Source organism: Vipera berus, assembly GCF_964194415.1.
Source record: "Vipera berus genome assembly, chromosome: 6".
In the NCBI taxonomy this organism is placed as follows: domain Eukaryota; kingdom Metazoa; phylum Chordata; class Lepidosauria; order Squamata; family Viperidae; genus Vipera; species Vipera berus.
In genome coordinates, this window is record NC_138208.1 from 12,038,400 (window position 1) to 12,055,162 (window position 16,763).

The 16,763-nt window shown below is 45.4% G+C and overlaps 1 protein-coding gene across 1 annotated transcript in view; it reads left to right on the forward strand.

Moving 5' to 3' along the window:
* Positions 1 to 300: 300 nt before the first annotated feature.
* SEMA3E (semaphorin 3E) overlaps positions 301 to 16,763 on the forward strand; it is a gene marked incomplete at its 3' end in the record, with an annotated part of 128,768 nt that continues 112,305 nt past the window's right edge. The window contains exon 1 of the mRNA XM_081331003.1: positions 301 to 442. Within this exon, the coding sequence (XP_081187129.1) occupies positions 316 to 442 (127 nt within the window). The 5' untranslated portion in view covers positions 301 to 315. The remainder of the gene's footprint in view (positions 443 to 16,763) is intronic.

Here is a 16,763-nt window from a genome sequence, read left to right on the forward strand (position 1 = left end):
CTCTCTCTCTCCAGACGGGGCTCTTACGCAAGCCCCCCCCCCGCCCTCCCCTTTGCAGGAGGCGGCCAGAAGGAGCCGGGAGGGATGCTGGCTGCACTGGGCGCCCCCAACCTCCTCCTCCTCCTCCTCCTCCTCCGCCAGGCTCTCCCGCGCTAGGCGTGGAAGCCGGGGAGCCCCCCCACACACACTCCCCAAACCCCGCAGAACTCCGGAAGGGCGCAATCCGGACCTTCCCAAACCTCCGCCGGCCGGAGAGCCCCCCCCATCCCCTCACCCCTTCGAAGGGAAGGGGCGCCGGGCTTCTCCGGGGTCGGCATGGCCCGGCGGGACCTGCTTCTCTTGACCTTGGCCGGGCGGCTGCTGCTGCTGCTGCTGCTGCTGGCCTGGACTGGAGGCCACGCGGCGGACCCGAGCCAGCCCAGGTTGCGCCTGGCGCATAAAGGTAAGGCGTCGCTGTGTTTGGGGCAGGTGCCGCGCTTTTTTTTTTTTTAGGAGAGGTGGCGGGGGGGGGTGAGTCGAGCTTAGCACTTCGGAAAGCTTCAGTTGCCCTTCGGCTTCGTTCAGCGAGGGGGTAGGGGGGTGAGGGGGGGGGGAAAGAAAGAAGGTGTTTGTTTTCAGTCTAGGCCAGGGGTCGGCAACCTCGGCTCTTTTATGACTCGTGGACTTCAACTCCCAGAATTCCTGAGCCAGCTATGCTGGCTCAGGAATTCTGGGAGTTGAAGTCCACGAGTCATAAAAGAGCCGAGGTTGCCGACCCCTGGTCTAGGCAAAAAGCTCTCCGGGCGCCTTTAGGGATGCGGAGAGGAGAGAAGAGGAAGCGCGACGTTTCTTTCTCGCTTAGCGGGCGTCTGCCCACCGCCGGCCAACTTTGCCTCGTTTTGCAGAAGTGGCGCCGCTTGACAAGACGACCCCCCCACACACACACCAAAAAAAAAAAAAACACCTGCTCCACCCTCGCCAACCTGGCTTGCCTCCTCCGCCTTGGCCCGGCGCGCTGAGCTTAGGAAGCCCAATGCAAGTTTATTTATTTTATTTATATTCCATTTATATCCCGCCCTTCTCCGAAGACTCAGGGCGGCTTACAAGCTTAGCAGTAGCCTTCATTCGATGTATATGCCTGCTTATTAGGGCTTTCACACACACACCCCAAGCGGCATTATTACAAAGTCAGCTTAATTGCCCCCAACAATCTGGGTCCTCATTTTACCTACCTCGGAAGGATGGAAGGCTGAGTCAACCTTGAGCCTGGTGGGATGCGAACCTGCACTAATTGCAGGCAGCTGGTGTTACTTAAGGAGGCATTAGCCCACTGCTCCACCAAGGCTCTTTATAAGTTGCGCGATCTCTGTAGGATCGTATCCAGGCAGCCGCGTCGGAATCCTTCCCAGAGACGCCCGGCGTCAACTTCGGGACCTGATTTTAGGTGCCTGAAATGAATGCTCCAGGATCCAATCTGCCTCTCTTCACCCCCACCCCACGCACCCCGCTTTCCCCTTTGCCTCTCGTCCTCCTCGGAATCCAGATTCGGCTTAAGGAGCAGGTGGGGGGGGATTGAATTCTTCGAGCGAATGAATCATCTTCCGAACGAGCAAATGTCATCGTGTAGCAATTACACTGATGATGAACAAGCCTGCTTCTAGCTGAATTACGTTGCCCAAAGTGAAAATGGGGGGGGGACCCAAAAACCCTGCCTTATGTATCTATACAAATCTGGGGGTGGGGGTGTCCCACTCTTTCTCTTCATGATGGGAGATTCACCCTCCTGCAGTTTCTTGCTCAGCCCTGGAATTTGAAATCTCCTCATGCAGAACCTTGATTTCGTGCCAAGGACTTGATGTAATTTGACAAGAGGCTTCTTTGACATAGAAAGGATGCTCTTTGCTTATTTATTAATTTTGGCTTTTAATCCCGGGAGAAAAGTGATAAATGTCCCGTGCCCCTTGCAAAGGTTCACTTGTTTTCAGATTTAAATCTTAGATTCTTTGGAGTCCCATTGAAGCCACTGGTATTTGAAGTGTGTGTGTGTGTGTGTGTGTGTGTGTGTGTGTGGTGGGGGTGATGGGGAAACTTGCACAGAGTGAGGGACAATCTATGAGGACCACAGGTGGGACTTAAACGTAGCGTTCATTTGGAAGCATCACCTATTTTGTTGACTATTGTCATGTGGATGTGAAGATGAGGGCACTTTGCTGACCGGGTTGTATCTGGGCTTCAGCCAGGCATATCCCAAAGAAAGAAGAAAGAGTCTGACCTCTCTTAAATGGCAGTGCTGTACGGATTCGTTTCTGGATCATGCCTGGGTTTTTGGCTTTACAGCCAGACAAGATTAGGCTGTTCTGACTGCAGTTCTTTGCACATGAGCCTGAGGGGAAACCTGGATGTTTTTATCTGTGTGGGACACATTCCACGAATGGCTGCCCCCCACCACCGCCGCCCTGTAGCTGAACGGTACTCAGTGCAGGTGGGACCCTTTTGGCATAATTGGTAATGATGGCATCATCTTGGTTTGTTTTTCAGTGCTCATCAGCAACTGGGAGGGAGGCAGTTACGTTCAGAATACGTTCAGCTTTTTTTGACCCTTCAAGAGGGCTTTTTTTGACACTTGGGCAACTCCTGCACTTTTCTTGGCATTTTTCAGGGGGGGGGAGTGGTTTGCCCTTACCTTTTTCCTGGGGCTGAGAAAGAGTGTCTGGCCCAAGGTCATCTAGTTGACTTTTCCATCCCAAAAGTGGGACTTGAATTCACAGTCTCTGGGTTTCTAACCAGGTGCCTTAAGCACTCTGCCAAGCTGGTTCTATTACTGACATTTCCAAAGATGAATAATACATTCTTTTATAAAGAGATAAAAAGTATTCTTCTCCTTATATTGCATCTTTACTTACCTTTTACAATAAGAACTTCAACCGAACACTCCATTGTGGAAACTGCTATACATTCCCCTGTACAAATATAGAATAATTGCTATCTACTTCCCGTACTTCACTAAGAAATTAAAAGCCTCCCTTAGTAACTAGGCTCTCTATCCAGACTTGGGAAGAGAGGGAGAAGCAACTCAAATTGTACATTTGATTGTAATTGTTGAAATAGATGGTTAAAGATTTCTGAAAGGAAGCTAATTAAGATACTGGTAATCTTACGCGGTGGCTCAGTGGGTTAGGACGCTGAGCTTGTCGATCAGAAGGTCGGCAGTTTGGCGGGTCGAATCCCAAGTGCCGCGTAACAGAGTGAGCGCCTGTTACTCGTCCCAGCTTCTGCCAACCTAGCAGTTCGAAAGCACGTAAAAATGCAAGTAGAAAAATAGGGACCACTACGGTGGGAAGGTAACAGCGTTCTGTGCACCTTTTTCGTCTAGTCATGCCGGCCACATGACCACGGAGACACCCTCGGACAAGCGCTGGCTCTTCAGCTTTGAAACGGAGATGAGCACCGGCCCCTAGAGTTGGAAACGACTAGCACACCTTTACCTTTACCTAATCTTATTGTGACCCAGACCCATTGAACACAACTGGGCAGGCATAGACTTCATCCTAGATACATTCACATGACACATTCAAACAGATCACTGAAATATTGACGTCTCATATTGTTCTAAACTTTTTTTTACAGCCCGTGTTTATGATTTAGTGCATTGTGCAAGTATTTTCTGGGTTAAACACAATGTAAGAGCATAGCCTTACTTAGGTACATAATATTTGGTATATACCTTAATGTTTTGCAAGGAACACTTCAGGAACTGTAATTGTACTTTAGCAAGTAACCTGTTGCTTAACAGGAAAAAAAAAGTTGGAAATAGAGGAGACCATGTGGTGGATCAAGTAGGGTGCCAAGGGACCCCTCTGTACTTTAAAATATAATACGTGGCATTACTTTGGGCCAAATCCATCATCTCAACCCCACCCACTTTGTGAGGATAAAGATGGAGCAGGAATGCTCTATAGGTTGCCTTGTAAACCTGGAGGGGAGGGGAGGGGGAGGGGGAAGGGGAAGGAAAGGAAAGGAAAAGAAAGGAAAATTTAATTTTCTATAGTGCCATTGTTTTGTTGGAAGCGAACATCAGTTTAAATCTGATGTGGCTGGCTGTGTGGCAAAGCTTTCGTGAGCCTTCTGTTGTACACTTGGCAGCCAAATTCATCCACATCAGAAATGTACTGGGGTGGCCGGTACAATATTCCTTTGGGCTGATTGTGTCCTCAGGACACGGACAATGGCAAACTTTATCTCTTGGGAGAAGACGGTTTGATTGGATTCTCTGCCTCACTCTCTCCACACTTGTAACTTCTTGTCTCTACATTTACAGAGACTTCAGAATACCCCAGCAATCATTCAAAATTTCTCGCCCTTGCTGGGAATAATAGTCGCAATCAGACTATTCACAAAAACGATTGATTTCAAATCCGGGACAATCATAATGTTCAACAATCAGTTCCAGTTAAATAGCTGTAGTAACTCTTATTTTGGTTCTTTTCTTCCTTGGGCTGCAAATGGAGATAGAAACGCCATGGAAGAAAACCTCTCTTTGGCATTTTTAAATTCTGCTGGGTTATCTGTCAGGAACTGGCTAGCTTCCTCTAATACAGGGGTCTCCAACCTTGGCAACTTTAAGACTTGTGGACTTCAACTCCCAGAATTCCTCAGCCAGCTTGGCTGGCTGAGGAATTCTGGGAGTTGAAGTCCACAAGTCTTAGCCAAGATTGGGGACCTCTGCTCTAATACACCCCTGAATCAGTGCCTTCTGTTTTATCACTAGCTGAAAGTTGTACAATATTTTTTTACATTTTTTTATCCCACTTTTATTATTTTTATAAATAAGACGGTAAATGTACCTAACACTCATTCCTTCCTTCCTTTCTCCTCCTGTTTTCCTCAGAACAACCCTGCGATGTGAGTTAGGCCCAAGTCACCCAGCCGGCTAAGAGGGGACTAGAACTCCCAGTCTCCCAGTCTGATGTCTTAACCACTGTAGCAAACTGGCTCTCATTAGAGCTCTATGTGGGTATTAATATCTAATATTAGTAAAAGCTTTAGATTAACGGTCATTAACGAAGCGAAAGAGCAGCTGGCACATTCCCAAGTTGGTTGCTCCGTGTCCTCTGGTATTGTCTGCTTTGCAGCAGTGTAGGAAGGTGGTGGCTATTCTCCCTGAGATAGGCTGTTCCTGAGCCCCAGGCAAAGGCTGCGGCCGAGGCCAGCAGCCTCGGCCTTCAGTGGTGGGGAGGCAGACCTGCCAGGGAGAAGCGAAGCTCTGTCCAAAACCCTCCGTGTCTTTCCAAATGAGCAGGTCCTCTAACCACAGACCCGTCCAGATTCTGAGTCAGACCCTCTTGGCGTTCCAGATGTTTTCTGCCTTCGGGGGTCCCAGAGAAGAAGGCTTGGCTAGGAAGGCCTGCCTGCCTTCTCATCATGGCTGCCTGAGGGAGACCAGGCCAACACGGAAGCTGCCTCAAGGGACACCTGCTTATCATGCTGCTGTGGAGATGGAGGCTGAGTTTAGGACCCCTCTCTAGATGGCAGTTGTAGTGATCAGGGATTGGCACCGTCTTTTGACTGAGTTTCTGCCGCTTGCCAGGCTCTTGCTTTTCCTCAGGGCAGGAAGAGCCTCTGAAGAGACTGGGGTTAACAGTGGAGTTATGGGCCCAGTGGCGGGATTCAGCCGGTTGGCACCACTTCGGCATCCACACAAGAGAACCAGTTGTTCACATATTTGAATTCCACCACTGTATGGGCCTCATCCTGCTTCTCAGCGCTGCCCAAGCTTTCTGTTGGCAAGGGCTGTGGTGAATCAGTATTCCGTTCTTTTTTTAAACAATCGAGTGAGTGGGATTTGCTTCCTCACTGAAAAGAGAGAGAGAAAGAGAGAGCACTTTGGAGCAGCAAGGCGGATGGAGAAGCCCTGCTGAAATGGGGAATTTGATGCTCCCCATTAAAGCAGCAAGGCTGGAGAAGTCACAGAAACCTTGAGCATCTTCTGAGGGGTTCTCACAAGGCAGCACAAAGACATGCCTGGAGGCTGGGTCTGTTTATTTGGCTGTGTGGAAATATCCTTAAAATTGGGAGTGACCTCTGACCCACCCTTAAGCTTTATGTGAAACTTGTCTTCGCCAGAAATAATCTCAGTTTCATCCAAGGGATTTCCATGGCATGAATTGCATTGTACTAAGAGGCTTCAATAAATCTGGCTTGTTGGAACTGCACATCTGAGCTTTGTTTCTAAGAGGACAGAATAGTCTTTACAAAGACCTGACTGACTGATCTTTTGAACACAGGATTCGAATGAAGCGTCCATAGTATACTTCACTCTTCCAAAGCTTGTTTCAGTGGCCATTCAACTTCAGCTATGCATCCAGCTAATCTAATAAGCCGGTTAGATTTTGAATGGGAGACCACTCAGTGATCACAAGACTGCAGATTGGATTGGCAGTGTTTTGGGGTTTTGTTTTGTTTTTGTTGCTTTTTTGAAAAAGCAAACATTTGGGGAGAAGCAGCCTCGCAGGAAGTGGATTGTGTTGTTTTCAGCAAAGCAACAAGGGATCTGGCAACCAATTGGATTTAACACAGGGAGCCCCATTTTATGCCTGAAGATTTTAGTCCGTGTGTTTTCAAAAATAGGCCAAAGAGAGGTTAAAAAGAACATAAAACAAAGCCTTCTATTTAATGATAAAATGATTCTTTTGCTTAATGGACTTTTTTATATATAAGTCGATATTAATATGACCTATTACTGTAACTTGCTTTATTGACAGTGAATTGTGCGATGTGAGATACTCATTCCTAACTAAAGTACATTTGTCACATGTAACTTTTTAAACTATTATTTTAAATTTGTTTTATGTAGAGATAACAACTGTAGAATGTTAACTGGGAGATAGGAAAAGGCTCACAAAGTGTCCAACTATTCATTCTCAGCTACATTGAGAGGTCTTGGCAACGAATTTGTAAATATTAGAGTTTTTGGACATAACTTTTACGTTCCATCTTGTCTTGACTCTTTCCCTAACCATTGCCTTGGGCGATTATCAAGGATTAATGGATAATATTGAGTTTACATGCTCAAACATGTTAATAGCAGTATAAGTTGATGCCTTCTGGCTCTCTCAGATAACTCCGCATTTTGCAAACTGATCTATGTATAGCAGTAACCTCAGGGCTGATCTGACTTCATCAGATCACTTTTTAGACAGAGGGTAGACGCGTTCCCCGGGCTATAGGGTCACCTCCCATAATTGCAGTTGTCTGCAGTGAAGATCTCCTGTTTTTATGCACGACCGTCCTCATCCTAACATTCTTTTGCCGTCACATTAATGCACGTACGGATGCGATATGCTTGTTTTAATCTCTGTTGAGGCAGGAATAATAAATGGTATTTACACTCGTGTAAGGATCAGGAGGACATGATTAAGGGACATGATTCCTGCCCTATCACTTACATCCATGTCTTCTTAGTCTTGCCATATCAAGCAGCTACATCTTCGGGGGAGGCTCTGTCGGCCATTTTTGAAGAGAAGGAGATGTGGAAACTATCCAGCATGGCTGGTTGGGATCTGCTGCATCAAACCACAGGCCACCCTGGCCCATGGAGGAGATGGGAGAAGCAACTGCTTTGGTAGCCACACAGAAGAGGGCCAGTTTGGTGAAGCTGCTGATTAGAATATAATCTTCCTTGGTTGCCCAGAGAGAGTCTTTGGCCACTCAATATTTTTGTTGATTTCAAAATTTAATGCATCTTATGTCGGCCTCAGTGAAGATGATGCCGGAGGCTAATGTGTACACGTGGGTATTGTATGTGTATATGCATACACGCAACACAGTTCTGGAGAGGAAAAAATGAGTAGGGTATACGCGCAACAAGGAATCCAAAGCAAAACCAGTCAGGTAACTGTGGCACTGGGAGAGTGAGCAGAACCTCAGAGTGGATCTGATAGAAAAGGGACCTCAGAGAAGGAGATCTCTGAATCTTGGGACAATTTAAACCAAGCCATACAGATAAGGACAAGAAAGCCGTAAAGCAAAATAGGTTGCGGTGCCCTTAGTGGTTTTGAAATTGTTTTTGCATTCGAGTGTGTGTGTGTGTGTGTGTGTGTGTGTGTGTGTGTTTGTGTGTGGAGTATGTGGCGAAAAGGTCCAGATGGTAGCTGGAACCATGTGGTCAAAACCCTAACCATAATAATAATGATAAAGTTGGAAGGGACCTTGGAGGTCATCTAGTCCAAACCCCTTGCTCAGGCAGGAAACCCTATACCATTTCAGACAAATGGCTTTTCCAGTCTCTTCTTAAAAAACTTCCAGTGTTGGAGCATTCACCGCTTCTGGAGGCAGGTTGTCCCACTGGTTAATTGTTCTAACTGAATGAAACGAAGGAAGGGTTTTTTGGGTTTTTTAAAGCTTGGTGGATGTGTGAATTTCAGTCGGTGTAACTACTGCTGCCTAAAAGGAGTTCCCAGATGGTATATTTCAACCAGCCGAAAAGCCTTGGAAGCTGAAGGGGACTAATTTTCCCACTGCTGAATGGGCCAACTTGTGAATCAGCTCCCTGTGTGGTGCCTTGGCAGCTCTCTGTGCATTTAGCACCTCAAAAGTTTGCTTAATCAGTGGAAGACACCCAGACGCAGTGGGCACGCCGACCTCTGCCAAGGGCTCATGCCCATCAAGGGAATATCTGTGTGCGGGGAGGGCCCCTCTCTGCATGCACCAATGTTTGGCTCTGGGCCCTTCCTTTCTGACAGTAGGGCGTTTTGACTCACGTGGTCACTGAAAAGTTAACGCTTAGCTCTGTGACCGCAGTGCCAGCAGACTCATGCTCTCCGGCATGGCAAGGGTGGCACCCAGCAAAATCCTCTCCATGCGAATATTGTGGACGTCGGCTTGACAAGGTGGGGAACAGGATGAAAGGCAGGTGGGACGAAAGTGGCTGTACCTACCAGACAATGGCTAATCTCAGACCCCAAGAAATCAAATGGGGATTACTTGGGAATTAGGCCATTGGCCAGAGTCCAGGGGTAGGCAACCTTGGCTCTTTTATGACTCGTGGACTTCAACTCCCAGAATTCCTGAGCCAGCCATGCTGAGGTGAAAGGGAGAGGTTTCTAAACTGAGCCGTGCTGACTCAGGAATTCTGGGAGTTGAAGTCCATGAGTCATAAAAAAGCCAAGGTTGCCTACCCCTGGCCTAGGCCTATGCTGCTTTATGACTTGTGGACTTCAACTCCCAGAATTCCTGAGCCAGCCATGCTGAGGTGAAAGGGAGAGGTTTCTAAACTGAGCCGTGCTGACTCAGGAATTCTGGGAGTTGAAGTCCATGAGTCATAAAAAAGCCAAGGTTGCCTACCCCTGGCCTAGGCCTATGCTGCTTTATGACTTGTGGACTTCAACTCCCATAATTCCTGAGCCAGCCAGGCTGAGGGGAAAGGAAGAGGTTTCCAAACTGAGCCGTGCTGGCTCAGGAATTCTGGGAGTTGAAGTCCATGAGTCATAAAAAAGCCAAGGTTGCCTACCCCTGGCCTAGGCCTATGCTGCTTTATGACTTGTGGACTTCAAGTCCCATAATTCCTGAGCCAGCCAGGCTGAGGGGAAAGGGAGAGGTTTCCAAACTGAGCCGTGCTGGCTCAGGAATTCTGGGAGTTGAGGTCCATGAGTCATAAAAAAGCCAAGGTTGCCTACCCCTGGCCTAGGCCTATGCTGCTTTATGACTTGTGGACTTCAACTCCCATAATTCCTGAGCCAGCCAGGCTGAGGGGAAAGGGAGAGGTTTCCAAGCTGAGCCGTGCTGGCTCAGGAATTCTGGGAGTTGAAGTCCACGAGTCATAAAAGAGCCAAGGTTGCCTACCCCTGGGTAGACAGAGAAGTTGGGAAAAGAAAATAGCTTGCAAGAAAGCGGCGACAGACTATGTCACCAACACGGCTTACGAAAGTGCATTGGATGCAGGCTCAGGAATTAAGCCTGACTGAAGGACACCCCTGGTTTTATGTTGCGAGTGGCTCAGTGATGGAAGGAAGACATGTTGGAGGCACCTCGGAGCCCAGTTCTTCGTGGTCCCAAGGCCATTGTTCCCTGGTTTCCTGAGAGAGAAAAGCCTGGAATTCTCGGGCTTTTATAAGAACATGGAAGTGGCACAGAATGCTCCATATTATCTTCAAGGAACCTGCTGTGACAAATTCTAATTCCACTTTGGCAGTTTAGTCAATTACTGATGGCTTCTACACATTATAATTATTCACACGGCTTATGCAGACAATTGCACATTTATTTACAGTATCTTAATTTACACTGAGTTGGTGGTTCACATGTTTTTTGTTTGTCTGCAGATGCAGACTTGGTCTGCACATACCCACACTCATGCACACACTCATGCACACACACACACACACACACACACACACACACACACACACACTGGTGTTTGAGAATGGGAAGTCTGTATTGTGGGCAGAGAGGAATCTACATAAGAACAAGAATGCTAATCAGAAATTTAGAATATTGAGAAGGATCCAAACCATTTTTCTTTCTAATATTTAAAAAAACAACCAAGAATACAAATGGTGTGTCTTTTCTGCACTGGTATTATATACATATACACAGGGCTTTTTTTCCTCATTGAACGCTCAGAACGGAGTTCCGGCACCTTTTTTGGATGGAACCTTGTAGGGTAGGCAAGGTGGGTTGTATAACATGTGTGAGTTCCGGCACCTTTTTCTTTTGCAAAAAAGCACTGCATATACATATACATATACATATACATATACATATACATATACATATACATATACATATACATATACAAATACAAATGATCAAACCAAAAGTTTTACGGCAAGCCCTTTTCATAGCCCCTTGACCTGGCTTACAACAGCTTTTCAAAAGTTGTGGGGAATGTTTGCCACAGTGAATTGAATTTACAAAATGTTCTATGATTTCCTGGTTATAATCTATTGCTTTCAATATGTAGGAAATATATGGGAATTTTGATCCTGTGGATTCCAGAAGAGAGAGGCATATGGAATTTGGTTAATTTTCTTGTATTATTAATCTGTTAATTTGGTTAAACTTATTAACGATTGTTAATAAGTCATCTTATTTTAGGGACCCTCTCTTTTTTCTTTTTTTTCCTAATGACAAAGCTGACATTGAAATGTTCCTCTTTATTTTGTGCCTCTGAAAACCAGCACAACTCATACAAAGTCCCGCTTCGTTCAGATGATAAGTCAGTAGGCAATATGAATGAGAAGAAGAGAGATGGATGGAGTAAAGATATTATCTTCTGCTTAAATCAATCAAATGGCTTTTCCTCCTTAGTGGAAATGACTTTCATGATGCTCATAAGGGGCCCCCAACCTCTCCGAAGAAGAAGTTCTATGCCAGTTCCTTCCAACTGCTAAAACATCCACCCACGGTCTTCCTGCAGGCCATCTGTCCCTTTGTCCTAGAGGACTATGCAGCAGGCACCTCCCTGAAGGAGTGCGGGCTGTGTGTGTGTCGCCACTTCCCCATGCGCTTTTCCTGCACCCAGCGGCATCTGCCAATTTCAAAGGACCTGTTTTGGAAATGATGGAGATCCAGAATTCTTCTCTGGCTCACAGTCACAATCCAAGCTGATGAAGCATATTGGACTTTTGCATCCTCGCGCAAATCTGGTGGCTCCTGTGATTAGGATTGTCTTTTCACTGGATTTTCAGAACTCATGCATTTCTTCTATTATCTTTTTTGGGGGAAAGTGTGAGTAGAGAATATTGTACCAGGTTCCCCTGGTGGTGAAGAACATGGGTTGAACATCAATAGCAGTAGCGCTTAAGACTTATATACCACTTTCAGCCCTCTTTGGGTGGTTTACAAACTGCCCCCAACAATCTGGGTCCTCATTTAACCAACCTCGGAAGGATGGAAGGCTGAGTCAACCTTGAACCCATGCAGATCGAACTGCTGGCAATGGGCAGTGAGCCGGCCTGCAACGCTGCCTTCTAACCACTGGGACACCAGGGCTCCTGATGCCCTGCCCACATCCTTAAAGTTAGCAAGTGGAAAAGTACCCAGGACACGTCACCCATCAGGATAGGATGTTTTGCCTTGTAACTTCAGGATGGAAAGAGAAATGAATACTTTATTGTTTGACTTGGAAGACTTGGTCACAAATAATTCAAACAGCCACTGGTTTGTTAGCATGTGAAGTGGACTTCCAATTGCCGTTTTTGAGTTTGAGAGTGTTATTTTTCCTGGCGATATTAGGGCTGTGTGGTCATTTTGGACAAAAATCTTTTTTGAGCTCCTTTCTTCAGTTCAACTCTTCAAATGACTCCCCCCCCCTTTTTTTCACTTTTTACAAATAGAACTAAGGTGAATATGTTTAACATAAGGAACAGGGCATCAGGGCCCGATGATGATGACCAATGAAGATGATGATGATGATGATGATGATGATGATGATGATGATGATTTTAGGTTGAAGAAGTGAGCATTACGCCTGAACCCTGAATCACCTGGATGCACCCATTTCTTTCCCTTTCTTTCTCTAATGTGAAACCATCTGGTGGAAACTTTTACTGCAGCCCAGGTCTTTACGGGAATACAAGTTCTACTGAATGAAGGATTAATATTCTCAGTCTGATTTACTGTGTGCTTTGCCTCGGCATCCATCCGCTTCGTCCCTTCCAAGGATGAGCTGTATATGCATTGCAGAATGCTCCCCTTGAGAGCGCTACTAAGCGTTATTAAATCTGGGCTCCTAGCTCTCTTCATTTTGCCAGACAAGAAAGACCAGGCAGCAGTGGGCAGTTTGCACCAATTAGGATCTCTCATTTTTTTTTTAAGAAACAGGTTTCCCAAGAGGAAGGAAAGGATGGAAAACCACTTCGACTCATTTAAAATGTTTGCTCCCTTATTGTAGCTCTTTTCCAGCTCTTTTCAAGGAGGAGAAATATTCCTTGACCACGTGCCCAGTTTTCTGCAAACCCCAGGAGACAGACTTTGGGGCTGCAGAAACAACACAGAAGGCAAATAGGCCATGGAGCAGCTCCGTGTGTGACGGTTGTGACTGATTGTGCAGCTGCTCTGCAGCTTGTTCTGCTTGCATATTTATTCTGCTCGTATACATGCAGAATAGAGCCTGAACCATCTATTGAGAACGGGTTGTGTTGGTCCGTCCCTGCAGCTACTAATTAAATCTTTCAAGTATTATTTAAATATGGGGGTGAAATGTTGAAGCTTTGCACTGACGCCAAGGAGCCAGTGGTATTTAAAATAAAGCAGAAGATTGCTTCGGATTAAGTTTGAAATAGATACTTTGAACCATCTCAGGAGAAACAGACAGTACATATGCATATTATTTTATCAGCCCAAATCAATGTGTCTGCAGGAGGCGACATCTTTACTGGAGGTTATGGATCCTAAGCTACCACAGGCCCATTGTGGGTTGGTAGATGGATGAATGATTTTTTTTTACTTCACAGCCTAGGGCTAAAAAAGAGGAGAGATGACTACATAGTCTCACAACTGGCTTTGATGCCTAAGGAGGGATTGAACCTCGTTCTCCTGACCCTCATCTTAATCACCACACTGACTCTCATTTCACACACACACCCCGATCAAACTCATTAAATCACAACTTCAAACTGCCTCTCGAGTGATTTGCACATGTAGATGCAAAATGTATGCGTGGGTATCTAGTTACACTTCACTGAGTGCTTGCCTCTTTATAGGATTCTGCCCAAATACTCATGACCTGTTTTACTCACCATGGATAATAGCTTGAAAATTGAACATGGACATAGCTTACAAGGCTGTTCAATCTGCCCTGAGATCTCTTGATGAGACCCTAGGACAGGGGTAGGCAACCTTGGCTCTTTTATGACTCGTGGACTTCAACTCCCAGAATTCCCGAGCCAGCACGGCTAAGCATGGAAACCTCTCCCTTTCCCCTCAGCATGGCTGGCTCAGGAATTCTGGGAGTTGAAGTCCACGAGTCATAAAAGAGCCAAGGTTGCCTACCCCTGCCCTAGGAGCACCGTTATACAATACGTTTTGTTCCTCTTCTACAGAAATGTCTTCTTTTTAAGCAAACTCTTAATCTTCCCAATTGTCTTGTGGTAGAACTGGAAGAAATATACATATTCTTTTCTGGTTACTGGTGCAGCCTTGCAGAGAAGAGGAGTGAAGGATGCTCTCTGGTGCATTTACCTGGGGCCTTCCTTTGGCTGTGGCTGATGGGTTTTTCTCGCCTGCAGACAATTCCTGAACCCGCCCAGACAGCAGACAATCTCTAAGGGGCCTCTGCACAGTTTCCCTTGAGAGAGCAATTTCACTAAGCCGTGGCTTGGGGGGCTTCCTTGGGTTGTCAGGAATCTCTGTATCCATAGGCTACTTACGGAGTTGTTCACAGGAAGAAGCTTCCATACGTCAGATATGTGTCAACAACGCTAAGTTTGATAGACGCCCATGAAATGCAGAGCAGACATACAGAGAGTTATCCAATTAGAGGACGGGGGGGGGGGGGACTAAGAACGGTAGCTAAAAAATTATAGATGCTTTAGGCAGATGCCGGTAGATTTAAAATCAAGATTTATCTGCTTAGTTTATATGCCCCATCAATTGAAAGTGGCTGTGAGCAATTTATTTATTTATTTTATTATTTGATTTATTTGATTTATATACCGCCCTTCTCCCGAAGGACTCAGGGCGGTGTACAGGGCAATAAAAATAAGAATACATACAATACATACAATTTACATACCCTACTTCACATAAAGCCGGTTAAAAAGTACAAGGGACAAATACAGATAACTACATAACACAAATCATAGTCCCAGAGAGGAAGAATTATATTTGTTATGCCCCTTATTATTACAAAGGAAGCGGTTTACAACACACCCACGAACAGATATAGACATACATATTATAATAATACAATATCATTCCTGTGTGAATGCACATTGTAAGAGCAACTGATGCCCCTTCTTCTCATTTTGTTCCCATCTAGGTTTGTTTTCTTTGCCATCATTGTCCTATTGTCTTGTGTTGTCTGTGTTTTTTAAACTGTTCTTTGTTCATAAATGTTTATCACAAGTGTAAATTGCTAGGATTGCAGGGAGCCAGGCAGCGTATCAATTTAATGAACGATATTATACAGGATTAATAAACTGACCCTAATTATGCACTGTCTCTTCGGCTTTTTCCTTCCTCTGATCCGTTTTCATCACAGGGGGGAGATGAGCCCACGTGCCTCCAACGGCTCAGATGTGTCCTACCTGCTTTGTAGTCCACGCTTGTTCCCTAATTTATTCTCCTCGCAAGTCTTTCTCCGTTAAGTCCATCTTGCAATTCTCACTTTATTTCCGACCGAAATGCCTGCTGATGTTCCCAAATGGAACACAGTGTAAATTATTTGCCCTGAAAACCATGAGCACACTGAAACGTTGTAAGATAGGCGGAAATTGCAGCTTGTATCAGGAAATAAGAATAATTCACTGCATAATATATGTGCATAATTAGTCGATAATTTTGGAGAGGCCCCCCTCCTCCCTTCCTGTAGGTCAGAGTACTGTATATGAGGCTGGAGGCTGGCCAATATCCGATCAGAGGAGTGGGGGCTGTGCAACTCTGCTTGAATTCTTGGGCTCCAGCAAATGGGCAGCTGTTGGGGAAAAGAAATTTCACGGTGAATATGTAATACTTACAATTGTGTTGCTCTTTTTTTAAAAAAAAGTGGGGGGGGGAATGATTAACACAGGAACAGCAACATGCTCAGGCATTTCAAGCATCCTAAAAGTACAGCATTTGATCTTCATTTATTTTATTTTTTAGCTTCTTTTCCAAATTTCTCAGAAAATGAATATATTTGCTAATTCAGTTATCAAGACTTTTTGTATGGTTTGGATTAGGTGTGGGAGGCAGTTAATCTACCTCAATCTTCTGTTCTTAAGGTTAATTATTCCTGATTCCTTCAATTCCTTCAACCTTGTTTCTAGTCCCCTGATAATCCTCGTGCTTTGAACTTATTTCCAGTGTCTTCAAAGCTAAATGAAATGTGTACCAAAATTGGACACAGTCCTTGAGGTGGATACAACATTCCAGTTGGCCAATAGATGGCAGCAAAGCAGTACAGAATCCTCTCTTTGCTGACATCTAGTGGTCTCCACTTGTTTGAAACCCTAATTGTGGGAACTGACCCAATGCATAAATTGTAGAATTATTTACTTCGTATGAATTAGAAACTATATTTGTTTTGTTGTGACCTAAAATTGTACTTGACTTTTTCGTAAAGAGGGCTGGCTCATATTTAGCTTGTGAATTCTGCGATCAGCTTCTTGGAATGATTAGTGGTCACAAAAAAGCAACAATATTGCTGTCGTCAGCCTCAAGTCCCTTCAGGGCCACAAGAATCTAAGTCCAGCCCACCTCGAATTCTGCTGACTCTTATCTATTGATCGTTAATGGTTCAGATTCTTGTGGAAAGGGTTAACAAGCTATAAACCTGCAGCCATTTGAACCGCCTTGGCTCCTGATTTGTTGTGCCTACTGACAAATGCAATGCCAATCATCACCTTTAAAGATGGATGGTCACTTTTGATTCTTCTTTCCCACCTGGACCACTGGGGGCTAAATGAGGAATAGACTGGAAGACCGGCTTTTTTTCTTTTTTTTCCCCCCCCTGTAAAATAAAGGGGTAGCTTGGCCGCATCTGTTTGCTACTTCAGAAGGCATCAAAACCATTTTATTTCAGCAGATCTTTGGGCTTTAGGGAGTGCTGTTGGCAGCCATTTAATTGGAAGTGGAAGTGGAGT